The 19494-nt window shown below is 35.4% G+C and overlaps 1 protein-coding gene across 6 annotated transcripts in view; it reads right to left on the bottom strand.

The window, feature by feature from the left end:
* Nucleotides 1-19494, bottom strand: part of TNPO1 (transportin 1) — a 93587-nt gene that overhangs the window by 31224 nt on the left and 42869 nt on the right. For all 6 annotated transcript variants that reach the window (XR_007461771.1, XM_049649617.1, XM_049649620.1 and 3 more), the window contains exons 4-9: nucleotides 17967-18116; nucleotides 14056-14162; nucleotides 11928-12061; nucleotides 8201-8282; nucleotides 4775-4897; nucleotides 2751-2869 (exon numbers count right to left, since the gene is read on the bottom strand). Coding sequence is in view for 5 of the 6 variants with exons in the window: in XM_049649617.1 (XP_049505574.1) it covers nucleotides 2751-2869; nucleotides 4775-4897; nucleotides 8201-8282; nucleotides 11928-12061; nucleotides 14056-14162; nucleotides 17967-18116 (715 nt within the window). In the remaining variant the exon portion in view is untranslated. The remainder of the gene's footprint in view (nucleotides 1-2750; nucleotides 2870-4774; nucleotides 4898-8200; nucleotides 8283-11927; nucleotides 12062-14055; nucleotides 14163-17966; nucleotides 18117-19494) is intronic.

Raw genomic sequence — 19494 nt, 5'->3', positions numbered from 1 at the left:
ACACATGCACGCACTCACTCTCAAAATAAACATTAAAAAAAAAATGAATTGCTCTGCCAGATAAGAAAATATATCATCAAATATTCAGTAATCAAAAGAGATTAATATTGGTTAAAACAAAAGAAAAAAGAAAAAAAAAAAAAAGGAACAGATTTTACAAAGCCCAGAAACACATAAAAGAATTTACTGTCATCCCTCGACACTCTGGTGCTTTCTATATGAGTTCATAACAACACAGTTCTCATTACATATACAATTTTTACTCCTAAGCAAACATTTTTTGCTCATAATAAACATGGGGCTGATGAACAGTGCTAGGAAAAACTAGTGCTTTTATTATGTTTCCTATTTCAGCATCAGATCAGTGTGGTTATTCTCCAGTCCTCAAAATGCATTTTTACGATGAAAAATAAAAGTAGCCTTGTTTTATATAAATATGGTTCCCAAACCAATGGTTCAGAAGATATATGTATCAAACCCAGTTATGGCTGCCTTAGGTTATCTAAGGTCTGCAACAATTAGCATAGAAAAAAAGATTAAGTTCTGCTCTTTTAGCCTGATACCAAGTTCTTCCTTGCTTTAAGGATGTTTAGGTTTTATTAGTGTAATAACCAAGTTGGAGCATGAAGTTATAATTGCTTATTAACAATACTTCCTAATGTTATAGCTTGGGTTTTCATGATAGAATTTCTTCAGTCTTTGTATGAATTAATGTCTGCTTATATAACACTAAAAAAAAAAAAAAGTTTTATTTATTTTTGAGGGAGAGAGAGAGCTGGGGAGGGACAGAGAGAGAATTCCAAGCAGGCTCTGCACTGTCAGCAGGTAGCCTGATGTGGGGCTTCAACCCACCAACTGTGAGATGATGACCTGAGCTGAAATCAACAATCAGATGCTTAACTGACTGAGGCACCCGTTTACATGACTTTTTGAATTATATGGTCCTACAGTAAGAACTAAGCACATCATAAAAGTGGCATCACAAGTTAAGGAGAAAAAAAAGTTAATTATCTGGATTTCCGAAAGGAGGAAAATCCATTTAGCACACCACCTTGCACTTTACTCCCTAATAAACTCCAGACTGACTAGAATAAAATATAGGTACAACTGCTGCTTTCTTGGTGGAAAAAGAAAAAGAATGCGACAGATATGAAAATGAGAACATCCAAGTAACATAAATATCTGGAAAAAAAAAGTTAACCCACCGATACCATAACATACTAAAACAAGTGGTTTTGTTTTGCTCATCCAGATGACTAAGATTACAGAAATGGTAATGGCCAGCAGAAGGTTGACAGGATGGGATGCTGGTGGTGGCTTATAAATTGGTGTAACTTCACTACAGAATAATTTGTGGAGTATTTACGATCCTCTGACTTTGGTAAACATCACTTGTAAGAATTCTACCTGAAAGAGATAACCACTTATGGACAAAGAAAAGATGCTGACTCCAGGATTACTTATAATTTTTAAAAAAGGGCAGGGGTGCCTCGGTGGCTCAGATGGTTAAGCATCTAACTCTTGATCTCGGCTCAGGTCATGATCTCATGGTTCTGGAGTTAGAGCTGACAGCATGAAGCCTGCAGGAGATGCTTTCTCTCTCTCCCTTTCTGCCCCTCTCTTGCTTGTACTCTCTCTCAAAACAAATAAATAAAACATTAAAAAAAAAAGGCAAATGTAAATATTCAACAATAGAAGGGTCGAATGTAAAACAGTATGCACACCATGATGGAATAGTATTCAAAGCTTAAAAACTGAGAAGAGGAAACTGCACAATATACAACTGAAAACAGCAAACCACAAAACAGTATAATCAAAATTTTAAGTACTGAAGAGAGCTAGATGCCATGTGAAGTGCTTTTACATAGTATCAAATTTAATTCTCCCCAAACATTCTGAATAAATGTTATTTGGCATATGGCACTAACATACACAAAAATTTTTTCAAAAGAAAGTTAAACACTACTTTTATTTTTTTTATTCAAAAAAATTTTTTTTTTCAATGTTTTCTAAATTTATTTTTGAAGAGAGACAGCATGAGTGGATAAGGGTCAGAGAGAGGGAGAGACAGAATCTGAAGCAGGCTCCAGGCTCTGAGCTTTCAGCACAGAGCCTGACGCAGGACTCAAACCTCAAACCGTGAGATCATGACCTGAGCTGAAGTCAGACGCTCAACTGACTGAGCCACCCAGGCGCCCCAAGCATTATTTTTAAAAGTAATTGACCTTAACACATGTATCAAATCATTATGTAGCAAAATTAATACAATGTTTTAGGTCAATTATGTCTCAATAAAAGTGGAAAAAAGATTAAAAAAACAACCTGATATAACAGCATTCAGAGTTAGAAATAGGCTTAATAATAGGCTAACCAAAAACCTGATAACATCACAACTACCGGAAAATTACTTTTGGGGAGAAAACCCCACCCAAGTCCAGTCAAATTAACAGGATTAAAGGGAAAAAAAAAAGAAAAAAAGGAAAGAAAGAAACGTGCCACAAATTATCCACAATTAAGATTATGATTTAGAATAAACCACTCACATGTAATTAAAACAAAAAAACAACCCCAAAAACCGCTTCTTGAAAAATCTCTTTAGTTATAATCGACAGTTATACCAAGTAAAATTAAGTCTAACTCATTTAGAATTTCATTCCCTAACGGCAGAAGAATGCAATCTAAAAATGCAAAAACGAGGACTCACTGTTAAATATAAGAACAAGGTAGCATTCAGCAGAATGAACACTTACTTAGGAAGATGCCTTACGAGTACATCTTTGCATATCGGTTGCTCAGCCAAAGTGAGCCAGAATTCACAGGCTTCCAAAGCCACATTTTCATCTTGATCTTGCGTCCTCTGGAGCATGTACTACAAACAAAGCATTAGTATTAATCAGTTTAAATCACACAATTAAAATAAACCTTTTTCCAGCAAGCTAATGGTCATCCTCTGCTGTGGCCTTGAACTAGTGATTCTCAACCTAGGCTTTGGGTTTTTAAAAGTTTCTGAGTCAATTCTAAAATGCAGCCAAACTGAAGAACCACTGGTATAGAATGTTGCTTAATGAAAAGTGTCCTAAGCATGTCTGGCCTATCTGCTTCTGTACAGGTGTATTTTGGTTTATGAAATGTATTTAACAAACACTGTTTTCTTAGAAACATCAAAATAAGAAAGTCCATTATACCTTTCTTTAAAAGGAAGAATCTTTTTATAACGTAACAACTCAAGCTGTCTTTTGTATTTTCACGAATATAAAGTGACATATACATATTATACAATTACAAAAGTTAATTTTTTTTTTAATTTGGAAAGAACTAGTGACATTTCTTAGTGCTACTATAATTTATAGTTTCCGAGAGAATAGGTTTATCATGTCCTTTGAACATGCCAAGCCAAATTCATTCTTAATTGTAGGAACATCTGATCATAAAATGTATCCAAATTTTGTGTCTCCCCCTCTTTTAAAAAATCTTTTAAATCTTTTAAAAAATCTTTTAAAATATGCAAAAACAAAATAAATATAATCAAAGGCACTCATAGCATTTCCCAATGTATATGGGCGTGGAAATGGCATCAAATGATGGATGAAGCTTTTATACACACTCTCTCCCTGACTGCAACATCTCACAGGGCTAAACATGGCAACGCAAAAGATGTGATAGGCCAACCCCTACTACATTCCATACTATGTCCTACTACCAAGCTCAGTATCGCTGAAGAATCGTAGAACTCTACGGTTCTACGCTGGCTTCCCAGCTATGACATGGCCCTAGCAAATGATAAAATAAAGGTCTTTAACTTTCTGGTTAGCTCCAGCTTTCACTAAACTTTCAACTAACTCCACCTGATTCTTCTAAGCACTTCAGAGAGAGTAAGTTCATCAGAGAAAATGTACCTTATTCCCATTTAGTGCTGCTACATACCTTTATTTCTACAACGACCCTTCCATACACTTCAGAAAAGGACTGGCTGTGCACTATCAATGCTAGCCTTTTCCTAACAGGTCTTAGACCCCACCCTTTAAAAAAAAGATTTTCTCTCTCTCTACCATACAAAGGATCTAAATAACATTCTCACACACTTGCCAAGCTATATACTACTCACACACAACTATATCCAATAATATGAAAACTAGGTGCTAGAGTCTGACACTAGCAGTACTGAGTACTGCCCAAACAAGTTATTTTGTTCTAATAATAATTTTACCTTGGTGCTATGTACTACTTCCTTTAAATATGGCTAATCTATGATCAACATACTCAGAATTTCCTAGTAAAATTATTTTAATTGCATAGGGATTGAAAGTCTTAAAAAAAAAAAACTATAGCGATTATGTCTTCTCAGAAATTTCACTGTTACCATAAATCACAAGTGGATCAGAATAATTTTACCAGTAATGGGTGGAAAACAAACACTGTAATTCCAAACTCCAATGACACAAGAATGTGCTACTTAATGTACCACAGTTTTAGTGATCACTTAGTCTAACCCATATCTGATAAACACAAATAATTTAAACATTTGTTAGTTATTCTGGTTAAAAGCCATCTATTCCTTAAAATACTTTTCCCTCTCTATACACATCTTAAATCTCATGAGAGAAAAGTCACCATAAAGATAACTTATAATTTTAAGGCCATAACTGGTTTCATTATTCATCCCCAACAAATGTGTTAAATAAATTGTTAAATAAATTTGACATTATGCATTTTTATCTCAAGGATTTTCTTGGGGGAAAAAATGAGGAGAGTGTCTTTAAGTTGTTTGTATTACCTCAACTATATTATGCATGTGAGGAAGCAGGCGATCCATTCGAACTTCAAGCAACATCACAAGTGCCCGGCACACATTTTTCCGTACCTCTGGTTCTTCATCACCAGCCAATGCAAAGAGGTTCTATTGCATGAGAAATTTTTCTCTTGTTAAGCATTTCAATGTATTAGAAAGGTTTATACATAATAACCAGTCATCTGTAAGTTGGTAACATTTAAAGAAACTCTAAGAAGGTACAAATAAAGATGGAATTAATTGGCCTGAAATATTAGGTTATAAGACAATTAATTAAATGTAGGATGATAATTGTCAAAACCCATGACTTTGGTAAATGACCTAAAGCCATTCTTTTGGAGACAGTATGATTGGTTGTGGGTTTTGTTTTTTTTTATGTTTATCTTTGAGAGAGAAAGAGAGAGAAAGAGAGAGAGAGAGAGAATGAACATGAGCAGGGGAGGGGCAGAGAGAGGGGGCGACAGAATTTGAAGCAGGTTCCTCGCTGTCAGCGCTAAGCATGACACGGGCCCACACTCAAACCCATGAACCATGAGGTCATGACCTGAACCAAAGTTGGCCACTCAACTGACTGAGCCACCCAGGTACCACTGATTGGGTATGTTTTAAGGTAATTTTAGTTTGTGAGAATAAAACCATGTCATTAGGACATGGGGCATTCATCTCCCTCACCCAGAAGAAGATAATCTTCAAAATACAATTTAATTTTCCTTCAAAATTACGGTCTGTCAAGAGATTATTTCTACCAATCCCAATTCTTAGGGTAGTAACAGGTACAAATTCTCTAAAAGTATCAATAACTGGGAAATGTATGCTGAGTTTCCAACAACTTAACCCCAAACTACTTATTGTTCTCCAAGCCAACTACTGAAAAAATAGTAAAAGTAGCAATCAAGATTATGTTTTCCCAAACAGGTTTGTCACCAAGGTGAGGGGGCAAAAAGCCTGAATAAACAACAGACTATTTCATTTAGTCTTCTCTAAGATGTTGTTATACAATTTTACAGATAAAGAAGTTTAGAAGTTACATAACTTGCTACCCAGGGGGCATCTGAATTTGGTTTTCATGGAATTTTAAGTCCAGATTCATTTCCTTATACCAATAAGCTGTGTTTTGTAGAGGTTACAAAGTGGAGATATAAGAAGTAGAAACAGTAACCCTCCCCCATCTCATTCCTGAATTTTACTTTATCTACACATACACATGAATTATAATAAAAAGATTATTTAAAAAAATTTAATGTGGGGGCGCCTGGATGGCTTAGTCGATTCAAGCATCCCACTCTTGATCTTGACTCAGGCCATCATCTCATGGTTTTCTGAGTTTGAGCCCCACATCGGGCTCTGTGCTGGTGGTGTGGAACCTGTCTGGAATTCTCTCTCTCTGCCCCTCCTCCACTCGTGCTGTGCCACCACCCCCCCACTCAAAATAAATAAACATTAAGAAAACTTCGATGTCCCACAATCTTTAAAAACAAAAAGCCAAAAAACAAAAAAGAAACAAAACCAAAACCAAAAACTAGAGAAACATCTCCAAACAGATGAACTTGAAATCTTATTACAACAGATAAAACAATGGAGAAGTTCAAATATCAAAAGTGACAGTATGTGAACTACTGATGTAGAACTTTAAAAACTTCGATGTTCGATTTCCCCAAGTCCTGCCTCTGCATCGGATGCTTTGAAACCTCTACAGTTCCTCTTTTCATCAGATAGATATATATTTTACACAGAGAATACTCTGACAGCATTGTTTATAGGTTCAATACACATTCTTTGTTAAATTTAATGTTGTCTTAAGTATGAGAATTTAGCTTTGCCAAGATAGGTCTTAGCCACATAATAGTAACCAATACACTTTTCAGTCAATATTGTCAGACTCAGCAGACGTTGTAACACCTGCCCCTGATAAAAACAATAATTCAAGAAATAAATGATCTATTTCTTCATTTAGCAAATGGTTATCGAGGGCCTACTATGTGTCAGGTGCTTCCTATGGATGTTGACTGCTCTCGTAGGATGGAGAACTAGTTGAATCTTGTAGGATTATCAAGTAGGAAAGAACTGTTAAAATGGTAATGGAACACTAATGGAAAAGATTTTAAAATGTTGGGATGTTCTTGCTCCACTTGCTGAGTATGGTCCTGTGGAATCTTTGTTTTCTGAGGGAATTTAGTATCTTTTATTCTAAATTATATTTCTGTATAAGATATTGGTGTATCTATCCCTGTTCCTGTTTTAAGCTATGAAATAGCTCTGGAATAGCAGGCTCTGCTCCAATTTAGTTATAGCAAGTATCTTTTTAACAATCCAACAAGGTAAATTATTAGCCTCATTTTACAGAGAAGGTAATGGAAAACATGTTAAATAATGTGCCCAAAGTTAGCAGCTGTGGAGCTGAGATTTGAACCCAGGCAGGCTGACGCCAGACTTTGAGATAATCCACTACCTTCTACACCAAACCAGACTGAAAACACCTTGAGGCATAACATTTATTTATGTATCCCTAGCACCAAGCACAATGCCTAATTCACAGTAGGACTCGGCAATATCCACTTAAGACTCGTGTTTTAGTTTCAACTTTTAAATGGCTAGAGGATCCTTATGGCTACTACTCATAGTCTACTGGTAAGATATGTTCAGAAAAAAGCTTGTCAATTTAAGTGATGAGGGAAAAGATGACACCATTTTCCCTTCCTTTCTTATAATTTCCCAACAAAAATTCTAGCAGGATGGCCTCTAAAATTTTTAATAGCTGGAAAGGAATGAACTATTAAACTCTGATTTAATGAAAATAAAAGTGAAATGCTTAAGGAACTTTAACAACTTGTTTACAACTGTGGTGATCAAGTGGTAACAGTTCTGAAAAAATCCTGTTGCTTAGGGTTCATGGCCAGAAAATAATGCTGTTGTTGCCTTTCTGCTTTTATCGAAAAGGTAAAAGGGCCTTTAGAAATACTTGACGAGATTTAAGAGTCAATTTTTTCCATGACACCTCTAATTTTACAATGGAAACCAATGGAAAATGAAGCACCGTCCTTTTAGTCTATGCCTTCAGATTCTTTATCAAGTTAAGATGATTCAAACTCACCAATGTTTCATGTTTCAAATACTGCAAAATAGCTGGGAGACTTAATTTACATTTGGAATTTGAATAGTATATTCAAACAAAAAATTTGATAAAATTTGACAAACAAAATACTCAAGATATTAAACACCCAAATTCCATAATCAATGTTTGTATCGTTAAAAAAAAAAAATCAGTAATGAGGAAAAGTGCTTTTATCTTTAGTTAACAAAAATCACAAAGTCTACACTGTATCCAAGTTTAATACTATCAAATAATTTAACATTTTCTAACTTCCCCAAAAGCAAATGGGGGTGGGGGGAAGGGGAGAGAGACAATCTTACCTCAATAAAAGAATCAATGTGCAACATCAGAGCTTGAGTCCTACTGATGATAAACTGATTGACACATGCAACAGCGTGAGACCTAGAAACAAAATTTAACATTTAACACATGCTCACTGCAGCATTTTCTATTTACAGAAGATTGACAAGAACTTAAATACTCCTCCGTAAAAAAAATTATGGTGTATGTAGAGCCATAAATGTATGTATTTACATATATATATGGCACACACGAGTATGAATCTTAAGTGAAAAACGCAGGGTGCAGAACATTACATTAGTACTTCTCTGAAAGTGGTGAGACTCAAAAAGGACATGTGCATATTTTTAATAGTGGATACCTCTGAACAGTGGGATGGTGGGCAGAGGCATAATGGATATATATAATGGGTACATATTCCTTTAAAACTAAAGACGTAGTCAACTCAATGCCATAGCAACTCCTAATGGCACTACCTGTAAAAATATACCCATAATCCAATCACTTCTTAACCACCTTCACTTCTTCCCTAGTCCAAGCCATGATTTCCTATGAGGATTACTCCAATAAGATCACATTATACCCTTGTTCAGATTTCTCCAATAAAACACAGTCTATATTTTCTACCAAAGATCAAATGGTAATATTTTAAGATTTGTGGGTCACATAAAACCTCTGTGGCACATTCACCCCCACCCCCAAACATAACCTTTTTAAGTATAAAATCATTCTTAATTCATATGTTATGGGCTGAATTTGGCCCCATGGGTCACAGTTTGCTGACTATTGGCCTAGACATTCCACTACAGTGTGGTTACTCCCTACGTATCCTAGTATGATGCAAAGTTTTCTTTTTTGGTCAGTGTAAAAGGCTTGTTCCTAACTCTAGGACCTTTATACTTGTTCCCTGTCTTAAATGTCTTTCCCCTTGACCTTTCAAAGATGCGTTACTTTACTTTGTTCAGAGTCTCTACACAAATGTTACCTGTACAGTGAAACTTCTATGTAAAATACCTCTAAGCCCTTACTCTCATTTTTCCACAGTACTTATCATGAAACTATAGTTTTTTTTCTGTCTGCCTCTTCTTCTGATAACCCAAGAGAAAAAGGCGACAGAAGAAGGTACCAGATACCCAATAAACCTATGACAAGATATTCAACATAACCAATGACACAGAAATAACCATCAAGCTCATAATGAAACACAATTTTCTATTTGGCAAAAATTAAAATACATGACAATACTAAATGCAGAATATATGCACCCAGAGAAACTTTTCCTTTGTTAATAGAAAGTATGAATTGATGCAAACGCCCTGGAAAACAGTTTGGGGTTCTTTCCTTGTTATGTACCCAGTGTCTTAGAAATTCCTCCCCAAAGACTTTACATCTTCCTAGAAACTCTTGCAAATAGACAAAAGGAGACAAGCAAATGTTTTCAACAGCACTATCCACACTAGCAAGTACCTGGAAGCCACCCAAAGGCTAAGGGGGGGTTCAAGGGGAAGATCATGAATAAATTGTGTAAACCTCGTATGAGGTACTATATAGTTGTCAAAACAAATGAGCTATAATGACAAAATATGGACGAATCCTAGCAAAATATTAAATTTAAAAAGTCACCAAAGATTAAGTTCAGTAAAATACTATTTATAAAGTTAAAAACACATACAGATATATATATACATTTTTTTACATATCATATATATTTTCAATAATTGTTTTTTAACAATCCAAGGGAAGGGTCAGGTCAGGATTAGATGTAGGTTGCTGTCAAGACCTTAGCTTTCATTCTGGGTGGTAGGTTTGAGTGCTTATTATTAAAAATAACTAATATGTAACTAAAGACTAAATACAAGTGGGCGAAGATGAGAAGGTCATGAGCTAAGAATGATAACCCAATTTTGTGTATTTCTGGTAGGATTTATAAAAATCAAGTGGCTCTGATTTTTCAATTGCTTAATGCTGTAATGGATAAAACTATAATCCTTTGCCTCATTCTATATTCTCAAAGTTCAGCAGTTATTTTGAGATGGAAAACCACTTTTAATAGCACATAAAAAATATCAGTTAAACTGTATAAATAAGGTGTTAAACAATATAGAATAAAATATAAAGATGAAGCTTAATGCACTGCTAAAATACATAGCAAATACGTTTACCCAAATACATGTTAAAATGAAGAAAAAATTTAATGGTATGTACAACAGAATCTCAAATGGGTAGTAATGAAGAGTCACTAAACAGAAACATTTCTATATTCCTGAAGTCCACCTAGTCAAGTTTTAAACAAATGTCCACCCACAAAAATGTATTAACATTACAAAACACTGTTATATCTAGTAATGGTATGCCAATTGCCAGGAATATGCTTTTTGGATTTTTCTGTTTTTCTTTCACTTGTTAAGAATTGGGTCACAAAAAAAAGTGACTTTCTTAGGAGTAAAGAAAAATATGCAAAAAACTATACCTTTTTTCATCACCTTAGTTGAAAGATTAAGAGGAGAAGACTTCCTAGGGAACATGAACTCTAGTTAACTATGTCAGGAAGAGTAAAATGTCATTATTTGTTTGCATGACACTACCATAAATTAAGCATCTATTAAGTTTCCACTGTGAGAACACTGTATTAAGTACGACTTAAGATGAAAAGTAATTAAAATTAGATCGAGATAAAGGAAAAAGAAATAAAGAATTTAAGCAAGAAAAAGATTCCTGATTACCCTCTGGTCACATTGTTGAAATGAGAATCCTTCAGAATACAGCTTGGAATCTTGGAATAAACTCCAATGAACATCTAAACAGTTACAGCCTATGCATAAAGTTCATGCAGCTGGATATCCTTGCCTCTGGGATCCTGCACAATTTCTACTTTAAATAGTAATATGGTGTTTGGTCATTCTACCTAAAAGCATGAAGCACTGACAATGGGAAACAATAAAAATCAGAGCAACTGACAATCAGAAAAGCACTGACTTTTCCATACTAATGATAAGCAAAAGACAAAAGGAGAAGTAAATGCAGAAAGCAAAAAGAAAAATACAAAAAACACAAAAAAATGAGTAGAGCAGCCTGGGGAACTTTTGGTGAAGTTACAGGAGTCTCACACACCTCAAAAGTGTGAAAGCATCATGACAATTATAGCTCAACAGGACAAGTGATGATAATCAAGTTACTCAAAGGCTAATATTCCAAAATAATATTTCAACAACTATATGCTAGGCACTGTTCAAGGAACTAGGGATATAACAGGAAAACAAAGCAGGCCAAGGTTAACTTGTGGCCAATTGGCCCTACTGATCTGAGTGTACTCAAAAATTCTTCTACCTTCACGCTCAAAGTGTTTTAAATTAGATGTAAAACGCTTAAACTGAAATTACTAAATAATTCAGATGTCGTATTGGAGCAATTTTTACCACAAAGCTGCATATGACTTGGCAAGATTCATAAATTAAAACAAAAACAACATGACAACATCCCCAAAACACAATGACTTTCAGCCTTACACAAAGGATCTTTGAAGCATACCATCTAGAAGGTAGAGAACTATCGTATTGGATGAAAATTTCATCAGATAAAGTTCACATTTCATGTGTTTTGCTATGAAAGGAGTACATTTCAACAATTGAAGTTCACCTTTGTGGAATATCAGCATCTTCTGCCAATCACAAAAATATTAGGTAATGGAAAATGAGAGTGGTCAGGCTTAGAGTTTACAAATTAATTTGATACTGGCTACACAGATACCTTATTTTTGGACTACTGTGCTTGAAGAACTGCAAAAACTTGGGGATCATGATGTTGAGAGGACGATCTAAAACATCACTATCTAAAATCTCAGCAGAATCTTCACAGATCTTCTGAAGGGCGCCAAATGCTCCCTGTGAAAGATATTTAAATTATTACAATTAATTAAAAGTGACGCCATTTTATTTTTAATGTTTATTTTTGAGATAGAGACAGAGCACAAGTGGAGGGAGGGGGTGCGGGGCAGAGAAAGAGGGAGACACAGAATTCGAAGCAGGCTCTAGGCTCTGAGCTGTCAGCACAGAGCCTGACAGAGGGCTTGAACCCAAAGACCATAAGATGATGACTTAAGCCGAAGTCGAACGCTTAACCAACTGAGCCACCCAGGTGCCCCATAAATGAAGCCATTTTAAAAGCAAACTGAGGAATATTGACTAATTTGTATGAATGTTTTCAGCTCTCATAAAACCTATAAATTTAGTCATCAATTTTAATACAGAAATCATTTTACCATTGAAGTATCTAAAATCTTAGCTTAAACATAATAGTACATTTTTATCCTAGCATTTAATGACTTAAAATTAAAGGATATTCTGGTTGGGAGGGACTATAATAAATATTATCTAACTGAAAAAGCTCCCTTCTCCTGAAATATTCTTTTCAATTTTAAGTCAAAAAGAAGTCTTAATATCTTTTAAAAATTACTTATATGTAAAATCATTCATTGGGTAATGGTGACAAAACTTGGTAAACGGGCAAAAAATTCAAATTAGCAACTATTTCCCTACATCCATTTTATACCAAAGGGGTTAACCTAGACTCCTGCCAGTAGACAACATGCAACCTACTAACCACCTCGAACATCTCATTTACTGCTTGTAATTCCATCAGGAGCAGAAACCTGGTACTTACTTTCCTCGTACAATTAATAGAAGAATACTTTCTCTTTAAAATGTGACTTATGGGAGTGCCTAGGTGGCTCAGTCGGTTAAGTGTCCAACTCCTGGTTTCTGCTCAGGTTGTGATCTCAAGTTTGTGGGTTCAAGCCCCACACTATCAGCGGAGAGCCAGCTCGGGATCTCCTCTCTGCCCCCTTCCCCCGCTCACGTCCTCTCCCCCTCTCTCAAAATAAATATTTAAAATATGACTTCTATAGAAGCTCCATAATTTCATGATTACTGTAGTTTTAATTTTTTTATTCTTGGTAAGTGCTTTCTAAAATTTTGATCCCCCCTTTCGTGTTGTTACCACTATACCAAACCATGATCTAAATTTTAATCAACTCTTACTTAATGGCTGAATACAATTACTATTTCAGTTCTTCTGTAATCTTACCAGTGTATTTCCAAGGCATTACTGGAAAATGTACATATGGGAAAGTACGTCTTTTTTGTTTTTAGGGAGGGAAAAGTGTGACTTTAAAGACCCCTCTGCTTACTCCCTCTCTCTCCAGTCCCTCCTTTTCCTCTTTCAGATCAGGCGACAAACTGCCAAGTCAAAAGGCCACCTGATTTTGTTAGGTTATTTCAGTGCTTGTCCTGTCCACGAGCAAGGCTTGCTTTCTTGAGAGGGAGAGGAGTCCCTGCCTTTGAAGAAGCAAAACACCTAAAATGGTTCCCATTCAAAACAGATTTCTACACAAATGGGAAGCCAGCTAATAAAAGAGATACATAAAATGAGAAATCCACACAGACTCCCTTTCCCATATGGAAAGGTTGCTGTTAATTTGATCAGTGAGTGGCAAACGAGATTTTAATTACTACATGATAAAAACTAGATTACATATACTGTGGACATGTCATAAGAGGCACAGAAACAATCTAGAGAAAGCAAGAAAGTAATCATGGTTGGTAAATTTGGTAAATTTAAATCTATCTTTGAAAACTACTACACAGATTAAACAATTGCACTTTCTTGTAGGAATTATAGTAAAGAACCTTTATAACTTAATAGTCGTTATAGAAAACAGTAAGATAAATGGTCACTAATGTAAAGCAAAAGGGTAACTTGAAGCTTCTAAGTTTTGAAGTTCTGTGTTTCATAGAATTATTTTTCTCAAAGGTTACAAATACACAACTAGATGAGAAAAACAGAGAAGAAAAAGTATGTAAGAAGCAAATTTCTTTACCTCACAAGTGTTGTAATCTTCAGAATCCAACAGGCTACAGAGTTTTGGTAAGAGGTCAGGCCAATTCTGCAATTCTCCCTTGGAGGCTATGGTTGTAATCAAAATACCTTGAAAGAAAACATACACATTTAGGAAATCTGACTGCATTATGTCAGATACCGCCATGTGAATGCACACATGCACACACTTTCACTTAAACGCCTCAAATCAGCCCAGGACCTCCACACCAGGTAAATAATAACGTTCACCCAGGACCCCCCTTTCCACAACAGCATACCTGTAGAAAAACCACAGCACAAATCAGATGTTTCTAATCTTATTTTCCAACACTTTGCCCTCTTTTGTATTTTAACAATTATCTGCACAAAAAGACTACTCTTTTTGTACTACAAAAAGGGCAACTACTGCTGCCCTTTTCTAACAATACCAGTAGTTCCCCTCATTAAAATTAAAGTTAACCCACAAAGATTGGTGAACTGGGCTACATTAAAATTAAGAATCTCTGCCCATGATATAATACCATTAAGAGATGAGAAAGCAAGGCTTGATTTTTTTTTTTTTTTTTTGCCAGTACATATACAGAAATACAACTGATTATTGATTTTTGGAATCTGTAATCTAGTTAAATTCACATATTGGTTTTAGATTTTTTTTCCTAGATTCCTTAGGACTTTCTATGTAGTTAATAATGTTTTTTGAATAAAAACAATTTTGCTTCTTCCTTAAAAAAAAAAAAAATTATAGTTAACCCTTGAACAATGCGGGGGGTTAGGGGCACTGGATCCCCTCAGTCGAAAATCCACATATAACTGCTGACTCCCCAAAACTTAACTAATAGCCTACTGCTAACCGGAATCCTCAGTGATAACATAAACAGCTGACTAATATATATTTTGTGTATTACATGTATTGTACTGTTCTTACAAGTAAGCTACAGAAAAAAAAAATGCTATGAAAATCATAATGAAAACACATTTAGAATACTCTATTGTATTTATTGAAAAAAGAAATTTAGCCTAAAAGCAGACGCATGCAGTTCAAATCTGTGTTCTTCAAGGGTCAAAAGTGTTCCTCTTTTACAGAAGAGTAGAAAGAAATATACCAAAATGTGCTTAATCACTGGGTGATGAGTAGGAGTCTGTTAGTTTCAAACAAAAATACATTAAGAAAGTTATAATCTGCTCTCTGACTTAAGCTAGGATCTCAGCCACAGACCATGGTGGGGAGAGTGAAAGCAGATGAGCCATCAAGTGAAAACAATCCTGTGCCCAATAATCCCTCTGGTGTGGAAGACCCACACACTGCTCCAACAGTTCCCACTTACGGAACTGAATCACTGTCAAAGTGATCTTGCATCTTGAAGGCTGAGGGGCACATGCTGACTGATCATGTCACCCTGACTAGACTGTTTCAACTGTGTTGTATAGATCAGTTGTGATAATGAACTTGCAAATATACAAATACATAACACAAAAGTTTTGTTATACACGGTAATAATGCAGTAAGTTTTGTGTTAGTGTTTTCCTCTGCCCTAGCAAATTTAACATAAGATAATACAGGATGTTTGATGATTTAGATCTTTTAGTACCATAAGATCTGTATAAACACTGACAGTAGGTGAATTACAAGTACTCCAAACTTCAAAGTACTAATTTGTAAAAGCGAAGAAAAAAAAAGTGTTCTCTTGTTACTTTGAGAAGTGAGATATGCAAACAAAATGCCTGGCACATAATAAATACAGGAAGTACTCAATGATCATTACCGTAGCAAATTCTACAGTTTGGGCATATAAACAGTCTTTCAATTTTCCACTGTTAGTTTTGAGAATGTTGCTCTCAATGGCAAAGAGCTAAAAAATGTAAAGTTGTTGATCAATATGTACTCTGCACTAAAAAAATTCTAAATTATATGGTAAGGTCATCAATGTATTGATACCATTTTCAGACATAAACTTTAAAATATTCTAGTAAAATCAAGAAGGAGCAAGGCCAATAGTAGAGCTGTTCCTTCTCGCCATTTATTCTTTCCTGAAGTTAAAATATGTAAGAAGTGAGGGAGAGGGAAAGCTCTGGATCTGCCTCAATAAAGCCAACCAATGTCTTAAAACAAGCAATAATAAAAATTAAATGCCAGCCTACAATTTGGCACTAACAGATTGCTGACATTTGTTACTTCTGCTAGAAAAGCATTAAATGGTCAAAGACGAACAAATTCAAATTTAACTGGCCCATATAATTTCAACCTCTCCCAAAAAATCTTCTAATGCCTAGCATCCCAGCAAAAAGTGAAAAATTGTAATTCTCAGTGTATATAGCAAAGGTGGGAGTGAAAATTTGTATACTTAGCAATACCTATTAAAATTTTAAATGCTTAAACACCACACTTTGACCCAGTAATGCCACTTCTATGAATTCATTCTACAGAAACGTTCCCACATTGTTTAAACACAAATGACAGTCACTAAAATAATAAAATTATAAACCAACCATATGTTCTTAAACAAGAGAAGTAATTTTATATTTGCTTAAAGAATTATCACAGTCAGTGCAATGTAGTCTTTTCAAATAAACTTCCTTGGCAAGATTCCTAATATGTACTGTGAAGATTTAAAACATTTTTAAAGTCTGGCATACACTCACCATTCTTTTTACCAGTGTCAAGAGCTGGCAGAGCACTGGAAAGGCATAGGAGGGTCCATCAGAATAAACTAGGGATTCCCTTTTCTCAAAACAGAAATGACCTCTACCCATCCCATGTAAAATCAGTGTGCATAATGTGCATAATTAAGACGTTAATATTTTGAGAGAAGCCACAGAGCCTTTGGTTATTTTAAGTAAAAGATAAACTGGGCACTTTTCAAACCCATGAGACAAAAAATACAAAAGTAGAGAACTTTTAATGAAAATGACTGAATCATTATGAAGTTCTCAGTAACCAACTACCATTCAACCAACCTGCTAGATTAACAGAAGCTTTCTATTTCCAGGTCCTTGTAAAATTGAGCTGCTTAAGCCCCACAGCATACTGAACACTGCCCATTACTAGGCCCCTCTAGAGTCCACCTGCCTAGTTCTGCTTCCACGAATTGATGTTACCAATAGTCAGTTGTGTTCACTCCCAAACCTATTTACACCAGCTGTAATTAAAAAATTAAACATCTTAATTCAATAAACGGATAGTCGTTCTTTCACTCAAGCTGAACACTGAAAAGACTAAAAAAAACTGCTGTAATTAGACAAAGCAAATATTAAAAACAAGGGTAGAACATAGTAAGATTTAAGGTCCCATTCTTATGTTGTTTTAATAAAATTTCCTTTCTGTGTAAAGAAAGCTTCCATGCATTACACAAGGAAGCCAGGTAACAAGGAACGCAAACAAAAGGTAGTGATCCTACATTAACACCATTTGTTAATGCCCCATTTTAACCCACTTTGATTAAACCAACCACCAGTGAGTATGGTCTCACTAAATAAGGGATTTTACTGTAATAAATAATATTACTTCCAAAGCATTTAGAAGTGGCAATGAAAAATTCCCCCCCTCCCTCACAATTCAACATGAAATGGGTAACAAAAATTCCTACAGAAATAGTCTATCATCTCGGGACACCCGGGTGGCTCAGTCAGTTGAGTGTCCGACTTCAGCTCAGGTCATGATCTCTCGGTTCGTGGGTTCGAGTCCCGTGTCACGCTCTGTGCTGACAGCTCGGAGCCTGGAGTCTGCTGCAGATTCAGTGTCTCCCTCTCTCCCTGCCCCTCCCCTGCTCACGCGCTCTCTCACTCTCTCAAAAATAAACATTTAAAAAGAAAATTTAAAAAAATAAAAAATAAAGCTGAAAAAAACCAGCCTATCATCTCAAAAAACAACCCAGTTACAAACAGAATAAGCAGTACTGTAACAGTATAACTTACCTACAGTGGCTCTAATCAGAGGAGAGGAGTCACCAATATTGTTTAAACATTCACTCTTAATAAAGTCTGTTACACCATTTGGAAAGTTCTGAAAATGTGCTTTCACGTTATTCTTCAAAATGAGACCACTCAATGATCTTGTGGGTTCATCTGTAATAAAATATTATTGAGTTTCAAAGTAGTTTTCATTTCAAAATGTATCAAGGACGCTAACTTTTAAAATACTCCTACTCAAAAATTGATTGCAACGTTCCAATAATTTTGCTATAACCAGGAAAAAAGTATCATAAATAATTATCAAAAGACTAGCTCCATGATTTGTAGTTCAGGGTTTTTCAACCTTGGCATGGACATTGTGGCTGAGATAATTCTTTATCGGGTGCTGTCCTGTGCATCCTATGACGTTGAGCAGTACCCCTGACCATAGATGCCAGTATTACCTTTCCAAGTTGTAACAAAAATGTTTCCAGATAATGTCTGGAATGTTGCTGGGGTGGGGTGGGTGGCAAGGGAGGACCAAACTGCACCTGGTTGAGAACCACTGACTTAAAAAGTTAATTTAGTTTACACAGGGCCACTGCACACAAGTTTTATTGGGACCTGATATAAACATCAAATTACAGATCTCAAAGTATTAGTGACTAAAAATATCTATTAAAAAAATTAAGTCGACAAAAAATATGGGATCACCTTCACATACAAATAAGTGACGTTCATTTATATCATGTTTTTCACTTGACTCTGAGCTAAAAAAAAAAAAAAAAAAAAAGGGTAAAACAATTTTAAAATTTCCAGAAGTTAAATACAATTTACATTAAAACGTTTAGTCCAAAGCTGGGTGTTAACAAATTTTTAAGAAGAAATTTAACACTAGTAGAATGTAATTGATGCTTTACCAACTGACATCACCACCAACATTAGCAATAGTTAGGATCTTCTGAATGCTTATTTGGTACTAAACACTGCTAAGTGCATTCCAAATAGTGTGCTTTTAATCCTCAGAACCCCATGAGACAGGAATTATTATCCCACTGCACAAATGAAGAAACTGAGGGCTCTGCCAAAGTCACACAAGGCTATTAAGTGAGGAAGTCAAAATATGAACCTCACGAGTCTGGCTCAATCTACACTTGATGCATTCTGCAGTATCACCCTCCTCAAAGGACTGGAAGACATGAAGTTGTGGTGAGTAGAATATGCTATTACAGCACTACTGTTTTACACACGTTATTTAAAAAAATAAAATACCCATGGGTCGCCTGGGTGGCTTAGGGTTAAGTGTTCGACTTTGATTTGGGCTCAAGTCATGATCTCAGGGTTCCTGAGTTCAAGCCCCATGTCGGGTCTGTGCTGGCAGCACGAAGCCTACTTGGGATTCCTTCTCTCTCAAAGTAAATAAATAAACATTAAAAAAAAAAAAAAAGTAAAATACCACGAGCTTGTTCTAGTTTGTAGCATGCTGCCATCATCTGATTGGCGCTGAAATATTAAAGGGTGAAGCATATGGAGAAGCAAAAGGATAGCAAAA

Source organism: Panthera uncia (assembly GCF_023721935.1).
Source record: "Panthera uncia isolate 11264 chromosome A1 unlocalized genomic scaffold, Puncia_PCG_1.0 HiC_scaffold_17, whole genome shotgun sequence".
NCBI lineage: Eukaryota > Metazoa > Chordata > Mammalia > Carnivora > Felidae > Panthera > Panthera uncia.
The sequence above is the reverse complement of the archived record's forward strand: the minus strand, read 5'-3'. Positions and strand labels throughout refer to the sequence as shown.